Source organism: Myotis brandtii, unplaced genomic scaffold (genome assembly GCF_000412655.1).
Source record: "Myotis brandtii unplaced genomic scaffold, ASM41265v1 scaffold131, whole genome shotgun sequence".
NCBI lineage: Eukaryota > Metazoa > Chordata > Mammalia > Chiroptera > Vespertilionidae > Myotis > Myotis brandtii.
Window position 1 is genome coordinate 515,727 of NW_005354632.1, and position 15,194 is coordinate 530,920.

The 15,194-nt window shown below is 50.0% G+C and overlaps 1 protein-coding gene across 1 annotated transcript in view; it reads right to left on the bottom strand.

Annotated features, from left to right (window-relative positions):
* PTGFRN (prostaglandin F2 receptor inhibitor) overlaps positions 1-15,194 on the bottom strand; it is a 46,332-nt gene that overhangs the window by 7,404 nt on the left and 23,734 nt on the right. Inside the window, exons 5-7 of the mRNA XM_005860089.2 lie at positions 13,744-14,124; positions 4,016-4,441; positions 543-962 (exon numbers count right to left, since the gene is read on the bottom strand). Coding sequence (XP_005860151.2) covers positions 543-962; positions 4,016-4,441; positions 13,744-14,124 — 1,227 coding nt within the window. The remainder of the gene's footprint in view (positions 1-542; positions 963-4,015; positions 4,442-13,743; positions 14,125-15,194) is intronic.

A 15,194-nucleotide genomic window follows, 5' to 3' on the forward strand; every position in this document is an offset into this window, starting at 1 on the left:
AGCCAGGGCAATCAGGCAAGGAAATGAAACACAAGGTATTCAGTTTGGGAAGGAGGAAGTAAAACTGTCTTTATTTGCAGACAGCATGATGTCCTATTTTTAAAATCCCAAGGAATTGACCAAAAAACTAGAACTCATAAACAACAAAGAAGTATCCAGGCCAAACCGTGCAGAGCATGGAGGCCGAGAACCCTGCCACTGAGTGGTGGTTCTGGAGCCCTGGCTTGCACCACAATCACCAGGAGGGCGGTAAAGCTCAGGCTGTGGGTGCCCACCCTCGGGGAGTGTGGTTCAGTAGGTCTGGGTGGGCCCAGCATTTACATTTCCATCAAGTTCCCAGGGGAAGCTGTTGCTGGTCGCACCGTCCTAGGTTGAAAAAAGGTTGCATCCCTCCATGAGCAGAAGCAAGGTTCCAAGTATACACTCTAAATGGGTAAGCTGTATGGCACAGGAACCATATCTCAACAAGCTGTTAAAAAAATAAATAAAGCCCACGGGTCTCTTCTAGCTCAACCTCTGATTCCACAGGGCTCCCTGCTCACCTGAGGTTTGGAAGTCTATCTCAATAGGATTGGAGAGACTGGTTGCTGCTTCTCGCCACAGGCTGCCCCTGACAGGAGACCAGGCTGTCACCACGCAGCGGTACAGCCCCGCATCCGACACCTGAGTCTGGTACATCCGATAGCGGAACTCGTCTTCCTGCACTTTCTCCAGCACGACGCCGTCCACCCGGGAGGCATCTGTCCAGTTCTCCAGCCTCACCACGGCGTCCTGGTCCAGGGAGATGATGTACTTGGTCTCGTTGGGACTGGAGAGGTCGCCCGCAGGCTTCTCTGCCGTGATGAGAACAGAGTAGCGCGGCGACTTGATATTCTGGGAAGACACTTTGCAAGTCATCTCAAATGTATTTCCGGCAGCGAAGAAAGGCTTGGGCTGCCTCGCCTTCACCACGAGCACGGAATCTGGAATGAGGGAGCAGAAACAGGTGATGCCCGGTGGGATCAGTTCAAATGGATATGTATCTGAAAGAACGATGTCAAGGAAATAGGAATTTATTTGCAAACTGCCACACAACGGCACTTCAGACAATGTGGAAACCCAGAAAATCACGTGATGCTGGGGGAAGGGGAGCGGCCTGAAGTGACTTATCGGGTGTGAGGGAAGCAGAATTGGTGGGTGGAAATTTAGTTTTGAGGTTTTTCAAGTCCTTAAAAGAGTAAGAGTTTGGGTCGCCATTGGTACCCGCCCCCCATCCCCTAAGGATGTGAGGGAGAGCTTACTCTCAGGGAAGGGGGCAAGACAGGCTCTAGGAGACACCACGTGCCTCTCCTCTCCTGAGATCCCGCTGGGTGCAGGGGAGGAACCTCAGCCTAACCAGCCTCGTGGAAGGGCAGGGAAGGGAGAAACGTGTGCTCTCCGTTCAATCCCGCGACGGTAACATCACAGAGCAGATACCGTAATTAATGAAGTGATGGACACACCCACCTGCAGATCTAGTCATTTCCACAGAGACACTGCTGAACACTCTGAGCATGCATCCATGTCTACACTAACTTTAGGTGTTAAGTGTGTTACGCCCCATATCTCTGTCCAAAAAAAATAATAATTTTTTTTAAAAAATCTCTAAGCATATACACATCAGAAATCACCGATGTTAGAACAGCTCAGTGTCAGGCACTTTGGTGCTGAAAATATTTGCTGAGTGAATGAATAAATGAATTAAACACAGTCTCTTCATCCTTTAAGGAAATAAGATGAGATATTTATGTTGGGGTTTTTTTAGGAATAACTGTTCCACCAAACCTGTGAGTAGAACATGTATGTTACGGTGTCTCTCCAGAATCACCAGTTCTTTCTCTTTTCTTTCTTTCTCTTTTTTTAAAATGTATTTGTACCGATTCAGTGAGGAAGGGAGAGATAGAAACTCCAATGATGAGAGAGAATCTATAATTAGGCAATTTTATTGATAGATTTGTTCTTACCATAGATCTTAGCAACCCCAGCATACAATTTTTGTTCTTTCCTTATTAATTCAGGAACTTCCGCCTTTTCATTGAAACAAAGCACTTTATGGCTTCTCTTTGGCACATCCAAATTGCCGGCATCGCTACTCTTGCACGTTGGGACCATTATTACGTAAAATAAGGGTGACTTGAACACTTGACTGCAACACCACAACGGTCGACCTGATCACCAAGAGGCTACTAAGTGACTGTCGGGCGAGGAGTGTGTACACAGCAGAGATACTGGACAGAGGGATGACTCACATCCCAGGAGGGACAGAGAGAGATGGTGTGGGATTTCGCCACGCTACTCAGCATGATGTGGAACTTAAATTTTATTAATTGCTAATTTTTGGAAGTTTCTTTTTAATATTTTTGGACTGCCCAGGGGCAAGGAAAGAATGAGAATAACAGTTGGGCAAGAGGTGTGGGGAACAAAAAGATAGAAGGGATGGGAGGTCAAGATTAATTTAAGTTAAAAAAACACACTAAAACAGGAGATCTAACAGCATGTTTACAAGCCAACGGGAAAGGTCCAAAAAGAGAGAGAGAGATTGAAGATACAGGAGGGAAGCCACGTGCCTGAGTGGTGAGAGGTCGCCTAACTGTGAGCTCAGCGCTGGGGAGGGTGTGACAATTCTCCCGATTGTTTCCATTTGTTTAGGGCCTAGAAAGCAGGACCGGGAGCTGAGAGGGAGCTGGGGGAGGAGTTTTTCAGATAAAGTGATATGCAGTCATCATTTTAAAGAGCAGGGAAGTAAACAGATTAAGGAAACGTAGATGATGCCCAGGGAGTGCTGAGAGCCCACTTGACACGAATGATCGCAGATCTAATCTAAAAGGAGCCCAGTCAACATCTTTAAATGTTTTTCTCCAACCACATTGAGCTCTGCAGATGCAGAGAGGGAGGCGGCAGAGGGCTGGTTCTGAACCAGGGTGTAGCTGAGCCAGAGAACAGTGCAAACGGGGAGCTAAGGGTGTGCAGGGAGGAACTGTGACTGACTGGGAACCTGGCCTAAGTAACAGCAGGGTGACTCCTAACTTATCGGACCTCCCACCCCGGACATGTCCAAGAATGAAGAGGGTGCTATTAAAAATGACACAGGACCCTGGCCAAGAGGCTCAGTTGTTTGGAGCATCGTTCCGGACAACAAAGGGTTGCAGGTTCGTTTCCCGGTCAGTGTGTGTTCAGGAGGCAACCGATCGATATTTCTCGCTCTCTCTCTAAAATCAATAAACATATCATAGGGTAAGGATTAACAACAACAAAAGACTCAGGATAACAGGTATAGATTGGACTACCCTGGGCAAATGGTCACCCTCCGTAAGACAGAAGTGAGGACAATGGGAGTGAAGGACAGTGCAGGGCAGTAGGATTAATGGACTGTCTGTCTATCAGGTACACCTGGTAGGTTGAAGAGTTGATGTTGGAGTCTAGAGAGAGTGATCTAGAAAGGCAGTGGTGTGCATAGAGAATAGGACGTTTGAAATTGGGAGCATGCAGGTCTTTCAGTTATCAGAAGTGAGGTGGTCTAGTTCGGGTGTGAGCAGGGGCATGAATAACAACAGGACAGAGGACGTGATGACCAGAGAGAAGGACAAGGGGCCGAGAATGAAAAGCTTATCTACACTGTGGCGCCTCAAGGTGCCTGCACCCAGTGGGAACTCGTGGGTGCGGACACTCCCAAAGGCCCATGTGAAGTCTGGCTCACTAGTAAGACCCGCCCCGTAGAGCAACAGTGTCAAAGGCTGACCATGCACACCGGGAGTGCCTCCAAGATGAGTCCCTGCCACCGACCATGCCCAGCGCTCTCAGAGGACTTACCCTTGCCCAGCCTCACCACCCGACAGGGCTGGGGGCTGCAGAGAGAAGCAGCAGTCATTTGAGCATGCGTTTCCTGGAGTCCTCGTATAAATGGAAACCTGCAGGGTGACTGTGCATCTGAGAACATACAGTCGGATGACTTAAGCCAAAATGAAATAAGAACAGAGAACAAGGACAAAGCGCCTACCTTCTGAGGCCCAAAATATGTGGACAGGTTTAGAGAAGACATCCCTGCTCTTCACCCAGCTGCTGTTCCGCTGTCTGGTCCAGGCGGACACCACGCAGTAGTAATTGCCCCTGTCTTCCTCTGTAGTCCTTTGGATTCGGAAACTGAACGTGTCCGCACGCTCCTTAGAGAAAATAAAGTCTCCGTCCTGGGCCCGCTGCTTGCTCCTCTCTCCGTACTTGAGCGTCCAGTCCCCGTCCATGGCTGCGAGGAGCTCGCTGGTCACCACGTCGTCGTTGCGCCGGTTCATCCTGTAGTACCAGGACACCGTGACACGGACGCTCCCCTCCATGCTCCTCTTGTCCACCACCCGACACTCCAGCTCCGTGAGGTCGTCGGAGAATTCGGGGACCTTGGAGGCGTTCAGGTACACCTGATAGTCTGGCTCTGAACCAAAGAGGGAGGAACAGGGCTGAAAAATTAGGCGGCAACATCCCAAGACGTAGCAAAAGGCACGAGACGAGTACTCCTCTCGTCCTGACAATTAAATGCTTATCCTGCCAACGACAAAGACAGACATGAAAGTCCTTGCATTGGACGGGAAGGAGCCTAGAAGAGCTGTTATTGCAAAACTTGTACAACTCTGTCCCCAGGAACACTTCCAAAGCCAGAAGCCCAATGTCCCCATCAGAACCTCGATCTTTCCATAGGGGTGGGGTCTGCGGTCAGTCTCCCCAGGAGCCTGGACTCTTTGGAGAAGGATCTAAGAAGCCTGGTGTCCACACTCTGCCAAGATTTCCCCTGGAATGCGAAGCAGTGCCCACAGACCCCACTGGAGCTGCACCGGAAAACCCTATCCCAGAGGACATTCTAGCACTTGAGGCCAACCCACCCCATCGAGGCGCGGCTCCTGCCATCCTTGGCTGGGCCCCAAATGCAAGGCCCTCAGGTCACCACCCCCCTGTGGTCTCACCCTCACTTTACTGGTCCCTGGACTTTCTCCACTGAATCTGTTCCACGGTCAGTAAACACACCATCCTCAAACTCCCAACTGACATTCTTCTCACGGCCACGTGGAACTCGCCCGTATAAAGGTCAACCTTGAAGAGCCTGGCTCACTGAGGCCCCACTTCCCTGCCAGGCACCGATCTGACAGGGAATAGGGGGAAAGCCAGCCTTCTCCTAGCGTCCCCATGGCCATTGTCACGGTCCTGTTATTTTATAAAAACCTCTCCTTCTGAGGTTCATGACATTAATCCATTTCTGCAACTTCACGTCGACCCCGAGCCCCTCCTCCACACTTGCCAAGGAAGGGATATTAGAACCCCCTTGCCGCCTCCTTCCCTCTTCCCCCACCCTCTGCATGTCACCCCCATTATCTAGAGCCCCCAGTCACCACAGTCTCACACCTCTGTGGCGGTCTGTTTGCAGTGGCTTCTCCTGACTGCCCTGCAACCCTCCACTCATTCCTCAGCGTCACCTCCCCTGCACCCCCTTCTTGGCGTCCCCAGAGTATGACACTCTCTCTCTATGCTCCCATAAGACGGGCACGTGACCCTGGGTAGCAGGAACCCCACCCTGTTATACTCCTTGCTTCGGTCTCATCCCCAAGCTCCAAACACACAGCCTCGTATGCAGTCGGCACTCAGTAAATGTTTGCTGCTTTCATGGTAAGGCGTTTAGAAAAGGCTACATTTTTCTTTCATAGCACTTTGCCTTCTGGGAGGGAAAATCACTCTACCCAAACAGAAGTTTCGTTTGCCAGCACGACCTTTATTCACCTCGGTCTGACAGTGTCGTTTTCTTTCACGTTGTTTTTATTTATGACTCATTCAGATTATAAACTGCTGAGGTCGAGGAACTGTTCTTTTTTGATTTACGCTTCTAATGAAATGTGTAACATCAAGGCTTCCCCAAGAACGATTCACTGGGCCAGGCAATGGGAAGAACTCAAAATCCTAATTCCATCTCCACAAGCACTTAGTTGCACGTGAGGTTGGACCCTGTGCCGTTGCCAGTTAAACCAACGTGGCCCTGCAGGCTCCTGGGAGCACGCCCTGCCACGAGGTGGCTTCTGGGATGTCATCCTGCCCCCTCACCTTTCAGACAAGTCGCACGGCTGGGGGTTCCTGCCTCCCGGGCAGCGGGGACTGACACACCACACGGCCTCCCTAGCGGCAAGGGACTGCGGAACAAATACCGCTGAAATGTATTTGTACCGTCATGTGCATAAGCCGAGGTATTCCCAAGTTACCCCACATCCAGGGTTTCAGACCCTCTCCTCCTGGCAGCTTCTGGCACAGCGGCTGGAGTGCAGACAAGGATAACAGCTCAGTTCACGTGGACAGGACAGACAGAACTGGCTGTGCACAGGGCCAGATGCACTCTTAGCTCCGGTCCGGACCGACCTGGACCGTGCCAATATGGAGAGGCCTCAGGAAGCTCTTTACTGAACGGGTGGTCTCCTCAAGAGGAGGACCCTAATGCAAAGACAAACAAAAGCAAGTGAACTTACAAAGGGAAGGTCCTAGTGACTTACAGTAGCGGTCGCCAACCTTTCGGACCTCATGGACCACCAGTGGTCTGCAGACCACCGGTTGGCGACTGCTGCTTTAAAGGATGTTCCAAGGTCACCTGAACTATATACCAGCCTTGTAGGTCGACGAGACTTGTACTCCTAGAGAAGCTATGACTCCACCATGTCAGAACAGTAGTCAGAGATGGGCTCTTATTTCTCTCGTTTGGTGCATGGACAGAAGTGTCCTGTGTTGCTCTGTGGGCAGAGACTGCGCCTATTCCCCATGGCCCATTGTGCACGGTCAATAAACATACCATCCTCAAACATACCATCCTTCTAACAGAGAATTCTTCCTTTGCGCTGACCTAGCCTGTCACTCCCCCACTTCTTATTCAACAAACGTTCACAGACACCCTACCACCCACCAGGCTCCCTGCTCTCTAAGGACTGTACCTGAACACGACCTTGAACTCTGGTTATGTCTTATGAACCTTCCTCACAGGGCCAGGCACTACCTACCTATTCAAACATATGTGCTACCCACGCAGTGCCTTGTTCATAAAAGATATTGCCACACTTGCTGAATTGGACTGCATTTCATATTTTGCATAAAAATGCTCGTTTTGGGCAGAAGCATTCCACCACTGATTACCGCGGCATTCTGCTTGATCTCATCAAGAAATCTGCTAAGAATGCCATGGTGGTTATGTTTAAAAATGCGTATCAGTTAAAGATGCCTACTGAAGTATTTAATGGTAAAATGACACGCTGTCTGGCATGTGCTTTAAATTCTTCCTGAAGAAAAAAAGAAGTGAGTGTGTCTGTGTGTGTGTCTGGGGGAGGGAAGAGAGATGAAATGAGATTGGCAAAATATTGATCATCACTGAAGCTGGTGGTTCCTTCTACGTCTGTGTACATTTCTCAGCCAATTCTATTCCAATAGCACCACATGTGAGCAGGCCCTCTCTCAGCACACAGAGGCCGAGGAGTGGCATCACCAACATTCCAACAAGCAAGGGTCTGCTCCCTAATCCGGTGCCCGGGATGGTGTCTGCTCATAAAGCACACCGCCTCCTGGAGCCATGGCCTCCATCACTAGGAGACCCCCTCAAATCAAAGACCACGGTCTTTGCATATGGGTCATGAAACTCCTTAGTTACAACTTTCAAAACAATGAGCTCTCAGAATCATTGGCCGAGTTATCAAAGCAGATATTTTGTGCCTACTGTATGCAGGAGCGTAGCTGCAGGTTTTCGCAGATTACCTGCGTTCACTCTCACAATCCGATAAGGAAGGTATCATTATCCCCTGTGACGATGGCAATGACAACGACACGCATTTATCGAGGGCTTCCTACAGGCCAGGCTCCCACCATGCCATGCGCTTTCCCCACACTCTCGCTTACTCTTCACAACGACCTTATGAGACAGACACTATTTTCAGGTACATTTCCTAAATGGAAAACAAAAAACACACTCCAAATACAGGGTACAGATGATGGGCTGAAGAATTGTGCACCTGAAATTGTATATCGCCCAATAAATTCAATAAAAAGAAAAACAAAACAAAAAATACCAAAGCCCAGAGGAGTTAAGTTCGAAGAGTCCAGCCTTGCACAGTATGTGTGAGCAGAATTCCAGGCTGGGCTTTGGCTCCATGGTCTTCCCACTAGGACCAAATTACACAACCTTATTACTCGTCCCAGTTATCAACACTTTCCCAGAGCCTGCTGCGTCCCAGAAGATGTGAGTGATGATAACAGCCCAGGCACTAATCCGGACCGTGGCCCACAGGGCCATGTTCTAATACCCCTTTGAAGCACAGTGAACTTGGCACAGCTAATCAGAGGAACAGGCTGCCTGCCTGAGTTAGAGGACATGGGAGTGTCCTCTCTGTTGATGGGGTTTCATTATCTTGCATCGGGCAGGTATCTCAGAGGCAGCTGAGCAAGTTGACTAATTGCTAAAGAGTTGCCACTATCACATTTGTGTAGAACAAAATTCTCCAACATTTACACCGAGGCTACAAATAAGGGGCTGTTGTTTTGAGGGGACATCTGACCCCTCCGTAGTAGAACCATTATTTTGAGGCTGTATTTAGATTTAGCCATGTCAGAGCCATAAAGGTAATATCGTTTGAATGGTTCAGCTATGTCCCCCACACAACGTAACACTCATGTGGTTTTGCTCCGTTAGTCTTCACTCGACTCCTCCCAGAGAAGAGTGAGTTACCAGATTTGGGGGCGGGGACAGGAAAGGGACTGGGTGTGGTCAGCTCAACCCCCTCTTCTTGGGAGGGGTGCTTCCAGGACACACACACTCCTGGTTCCTCCATGCCCTAAGACAGACTCCTATGTCTTACTTGGTTAAGACCTTGGTGGGGAAGAGTATGTTACACATTGACCACCCTGCCCCCCCCCCCCGCCCCAACCCCAACACCAGTAAGTCATCACCACCAGCATGAACATGTACTGAGCACTTAAGTACCAGGCACTATGCTAAACACTTTTTAAATGCAGCGAAGGCAACCCAGAAAACCAAAGCTTAGAAACCGTAAGCGACACACCCAAGATGACACACCCAGAGGGTCTCAGAGCAAGATTCCCACACTTACCTACGGGCTCTTCTGCCTTCAGAGATAACCCTGGTCAGGCAGCTAATCACGGCTGCCTATAACAGTCTGCAGGTCTGACTCCTATTGCCTGTAGATGGCACAGAACGCTGAAGTCTCTGCCACGTGCTTAGCAGATTAACAGCTCCTTTTAAAGAAAAATAATTACCTTCCTCGCTGGCGCACTGCTGGAAGAGGGGACGGCCCTCTCGTGGGGAAGGATGCAAATCAGGTTCCTACCCCCGAGCAGCAGAACTCAACTCTGCCTCCGCTGCTCTCCGATCGATCGGGAAGCCCGTGGAAACCTCTCCAATTAACACCACAGAAGCTGGTACTTGGGGCAGGGAGCTCAACCACCAACTCATTAGCGCCCAACTCGTGCCAAAGGTTCATTTCCGACATCTCATAGCAGAGAGAGATGGCTTAAGATGCAGATTAACTCGCGATTCCTCCAGACCCTCTCTAGTTGTAGCTATACACCAAACCGCATGGACACAAAGCAACATTTGTCCTCCAGAGTAACTCGGCTTCTTACAGAAACTCCTTCACACACTTAAGATTTAGGCCCTCAGCTCTTACAGAGAGTGGATGGAAGAAACATCCATTTAAACAATCACTCGGGGCCTTTTGTGAAAGAACAGTGGAAAGCCCTGTCCTTTATGTTATCCAATGCCCCTCAAATAACAAAGCACATGACAGATTCAGTGCCAAGAAAAAGTTTGTCTCCCTGCGTTTGTTTTCCTTTATCCGAGGAGGGCTGCCTAATCACATTTCTTTGTGCCTCAACTCTTCAAAACTTCAGAGGCAGGTTCAGTGTTCAAATGCAGTAACTTATTCGTCCAACTACCTTGAGCTATCTACCCTTTGATTTTTTTAAACCTCCTCTGATCTTGATTTTATTTTTATGTCTCCTGCTTTAAATTGTGATTCATTTTGCAAGCCAACTTGAATCTTTTTTTTCCCCTTCAAAAGTAGGACACAAACCCTAAGTAAAAGAGGCCTTTTCTTACCCTCTTGAAAAAAACAAACATCGAGGTCCTCCCAGCTGCTACAAACGCTCTTGGACTTGCCAGACCCATTCATGTCACTGCCCTGATCTCTGTCTGGTTAACACAATAGAACGAGAGAAAGTTCCAATCAGCTTCAGCCCCTCATCTGCTCAGAGCACCAAGCCCAAACAGAGAAGGACAAGAATGGCCCAGCTTTTAGGACTTTTATGCTCTAGACTTTCGGGAGGGGAGCTGGTTCCCAAAACCAAAAAATGTTCCCACATAAGAGAATGAGACCCGAGACAGACTCCAGTTCACATGACAATACTTGGGGACAGACTTGACCCAGGCCGTACTTCTAAGCCATCCTAAGCATTTCTTTGGAAGTAAAACGAAACAGGCATTAACTACTGTGATAGATTCTGTTTTCCAAAGATGACGGCAGCAATATTCACCAGCCACATGCCCTTTTCAATGTGACCTTGCTACTCCCCATGAAGAGATGGGGTCTCTTTCTCTACCCCCTTGAACTTGAGCAGATTCGGTGATAGCTTTGACCACCAGGAAACAGTGCAAGTGACAAGGTCAGTCCCGAGAATAGCTTTTTTAAAATATATTTTTTATTGATTTCAGAGGAGGAGGAGGAAAGAAACATCAATGATGAGAGAGAATCACTGATTGGCTGCCTCCTACATACCCGCTACTGGGGATCAAGCCTGCAACCCAGGTATGTGCCCTGACCAGGAATCGAACCATGACCTCTTGGTTCATAGGTCGACGCTCAACCACTGAGCCACGCCGGCCGGCCCGGAGATAGCTTTTTAACTGGCTGGGCACTTCCACTTCCTGCCTCTTGGAAGCCAGCCACCACGTAAGGAGTGTGACTGCCCTGAGAAGACTGTGCTGTGAGAAGCCCAAGCCACGTGAAATGGACTTGGAGGATGAGATGTCACGTGGGGACAGAGAGAGGTCTGGGAGCACAGGACATGTGCATGAGAAAGCCATCTGGAAGGGAATCCCCGTCCCAGCCGTCCCAGCTGTCGCCATGTGCCTCAGAGACGAATCCCCTGAGCCCTTCCTAATGCCTGACCCTCAAAACCGTAAGCAAAATAAAACCCCATGGTTTTCAGAGGCGGGTAGGGCAGCACCTCACTCACAGGTTGTGGCGGGGATTAACGAGTTAGTGCATGTAAAGCCCTTAGCCCGGTGCCTGGCGGGCAGTAAGTGTTCAATAAATGATGATGATCATTTTTAATATGTCAAGTAGCAAATTGAGAGTTCTGTGTAACACCTGCAGAGCGAACCAACTGTCTCAAGAACTCTTTTGTGACAACATGCCATAGTCATACCATAAGATGAGCCATGCCAACAGAGGACTTGGCAGGTCATGCCTTCCTGTCTTTTGGGGGCACCTCTCAGTGACCTCTACAGGCCCCAAGCTGCACATGGTATGGTATCCACATACATACACATGCATGTTGTGTATCTAGAGAGAATCACATGTCAGGCCGGGTCCATGGGTTTCTGGGCAGCTATTCAACTGGGAGGTTCTGGAGAAAATCGGCTGCTGTACTCGAGCCGGACGTGCCTCCTGACAAGTGTCCAAGCAGCTGTGATGGTGTGAGTCACAGGCACAGGGAAGGGGAGACTCAGGAGGGAGAAAGGAGCAGGATGCCATCGGCTTATGCCATCCGCCATCCACTCCCAGTAGGCTTACCGGGTGCACATAGCTCTGAAAACTCTGAATAGAACATCACTGCTTTCTTTGCACATACTTCACCACTGCCCATGTGTCCGGCACTGGTTTATCTAGCCAGCCAGCCAGCCAGCCAGCCAGCGCTCACAGAGTGCCCGTTACGTCCATGGCGCTGCACAAGGTGTGGGGTCCGTGCACCTCGGTGCCAGGCAGGGAAAAGCACACAGGTGACTTCGCAACAATGGTGCTGGCACTTTGCAGAAAAACAACTGGATCCTTAGGATGATCACTGAACCGTTTCCCACAATTCAGTCTCTTTATTTCTTCTCACTTTGGACAACAGACCCCAACAAATCCCTTCCAGTCAAAAGAGCCTGCTCCCTCCCAGAGCCCCCCTCCAGTGCCGGCACCCCCAGGTATGCCTGGATCAATGCGGGAGGACTTCAAAGGGGCCCTCAGGTTGGGGAGCAGGCAGCACTTTCTAAAAAAAAAAAACCCGCTGGGGCTGTGATTCTGAGTCAGAGGGGGAGGGGGAGAGGGAGGAGCAGAGGGGGCCCCGGGATCTGACAGCACCACACAATGCTCCGAGGATCAGCTCCAGAGATGAAAAACCTTCTCTGGGCTGACAACATCTGTTTTATTTTGAAGGTTGCTAAGGAGAGTTCTAGCCGGGCCAACATTGTTCCAGTTCAGAACTTCAGAGCGAGTCTCCTGCGTGGGGTTCAGGAGGCAGGGATAAAAGCTTGCCAGATCAACCCCGCTCCTTTCGCTTTCAGATATCAAAGCATCGCTTTGCTACCAGGGATGACGAACGCCCTGCCTAGTCTCGCTCCGAACTGGATGTACCTTCTGCTTACTCTCATTACTCATCCTCTCCCTGCCCCCTCGGTCCCCACTTGCCAACTCCCCATCTTTGCCAAATAAAAGGCTTATTAGGAAGACACAGACCCACGAACCCATAAGAAGATTTCAAGGCAAAGGAAGAGCCAAGTATGAGCTGGGGGTCACGGACGGCAGGAGGGTGTTTAGCATCAGACAAAGGAGGAAGTGACTTCCTAGCCTTTGAAGAGGTTTCACTACTAATAATCAGAGCCATGCCAAAGGCCGCCAGCGGGGCTCTGAGCGGGCGTGGGACGCAGAGCTGGAGCACGGGACAGGGAAGGGTCTGACTGCAGGCCTGCTTCCATCCCTGTGATGATGGAGGTGGACAGCGAGGCACGCTCCCCTCGACCCCATCCTGCCTAGGTTTACCTGTAATTACTTACAAGACCATAACAGAAACCAGGAAAAGTGGGTCTTGCCAGGCGGCATTTAGGACAGTAAGAGGTGGGGAAGGCTAAGTGGTGAAAAAGAAAGGACAAGACCAAGATCTTCACATATATGACAAGTTGGTATACACGCGTGGCAAGGGGATCAACAGGTGACGGCGCATTGTGCCTGGGTGAGAGCCCACCAGGAGAGCTGGGGCAGCAGGAGGGCCCTTCTGTGTAACGGGTATATCTGCAAAGAAATCATTTGGTGATTCTAGGGCATTCAGTGAAAAAACACGTGTCCCATTAGCCGCAGAATTCTCTCTCTCTGCACGGGGCTTGGCCAGGGAGCACCTAGGAGCCGGGGAAGGACAGGAAGCATGACGGCGGTCCCCCTGCACAACGGTCCGTTTCAAAGGGCCATTGAGCAGGGCTGGACCCTGCAAATCTCGACAAAAGGAAACTCTATCCTCTCAACTGAGGCCACATTATCTAAACATTGCCCTTGCCTGCCAGCTTCTATTTCAGCCAGTTTTGCTTTCACCCCCAGCTTGGGACCTATCCAAGCCGCTCATCCTGGTACGGAGAACGCCAAACTAGCATGAAACGCACAGAGCTCCAGCTCCTGATACCCCCGAGGAGGGACGACCCCAGGGAGGGTAGGAGCCACCCTCCAAACCACTCACCGAGCCAGGTCACATCCACCCCCACTGGGGCGGACGTGGCTTCTGCCACCTTGTGCCAGCTTCTGTTATGCCCCGGTACCCAGAGCGCCACGTGGCAGGAATAGTAGCCGGAGTTCTCTTTGCTAACATCTCGAACCAATAAATGGTAGGAGCGAGCATCCATGTGACTCAACGCGACGTGAGGAGAGCTGTGCACCAGGGAATCGCGGTCCAGCCGTGCCAACACGTGGGGGCCCGGCACAGTGCGGTCAGGCGTCCTGCTGAAGTACCACGTCACCTCGGGGCGGACGTCATCCGCTCGGTCGGTTGTGATGTTGCAGCTCAGGTCCAGCTCCTTGCCTTCAGCCACAGACACGTTCCTGCCCACGGCGGCTCGCAGAACTCGAAAATGAAAAACAAGTACATCTTGATAATCTGGATGATGTTTGTCCCTTTCACCTCCCCCGTGCCCTCTTTTAGATCATTTCCTTTTAGGTTCTTATTTATGGCGTTAAAGTTAGAAGGCCTTGTACAGCTGTAAATGCTGGAGAAATTTTTCCTAAATAAACTCATCAAGCACATCACATTTCCTTTTAATTCATAAACATTTATATACATTTACTATATGCCAGATACTGTTCTGAGTGCTTCATAAATATTAATCTTCAAAGCAACCCTATGAGGTAGGCACTATTATTATCTCCGTTTTACTGCTAAGGAAACTGAAGCACAGAGAAGGTAAGGAACTTGCCCAAGTTCACACAGCTAATAGGTGGCAGAGTTGAAATTCAAATCCAGGCTGCCTGCCTCCAGGAACTCTGCTTTTAACTGATACACTACTGTGTGAAAAGAAGTCTGCTGAGCATCACAAAACTAAAATTAAACTTTCTCCATGTGTATGGTAAGACCTGGGCGTTTTATAGAGAAATGACGGTTCTGTTCGGATTGGTACATATGATTCACTGGGGACTGGGGGCTAGAGGGTAGGAGCGAGGGTGAAACCATCTTTTGGGTGAAAGAGGGGAAAATCCTAAACAGAAGGACTGGGAAAGTGAAACCAGACCGTACGCCGGATGAGTCACGTCTTCAAAATGCAACGTACGCAGCGCGTCATTTACTCCATGAGACATACCTTCTTGAAGTTAAGCGTAAAGCATATATTTTCAAACTAAAACAATGATTTTGGGGTTACCCGAGCCGCCGCCCTCTCTCATCGGCCTGGACGATGAAAAGTGGCCTATATTTAGGAGGAGCGCTGCCGGGCTTGGAGCCACGGTCTGGAGGCAGCTCTGGTTTCAGCATTCCCCTGTCACAGCTTTTTACATGGAAACATTTTACTGTATTTAGGGGGCTTTTGAAAAGAAGTCGAACATCTGTAATCAGAGTAGAAAAACATTCAACTCGTGGTAACGCTGTGGGAACAGCTGCTTTAGAGGATACACAGCCAACAGCCCCCGGGGGATGGGGGCCGG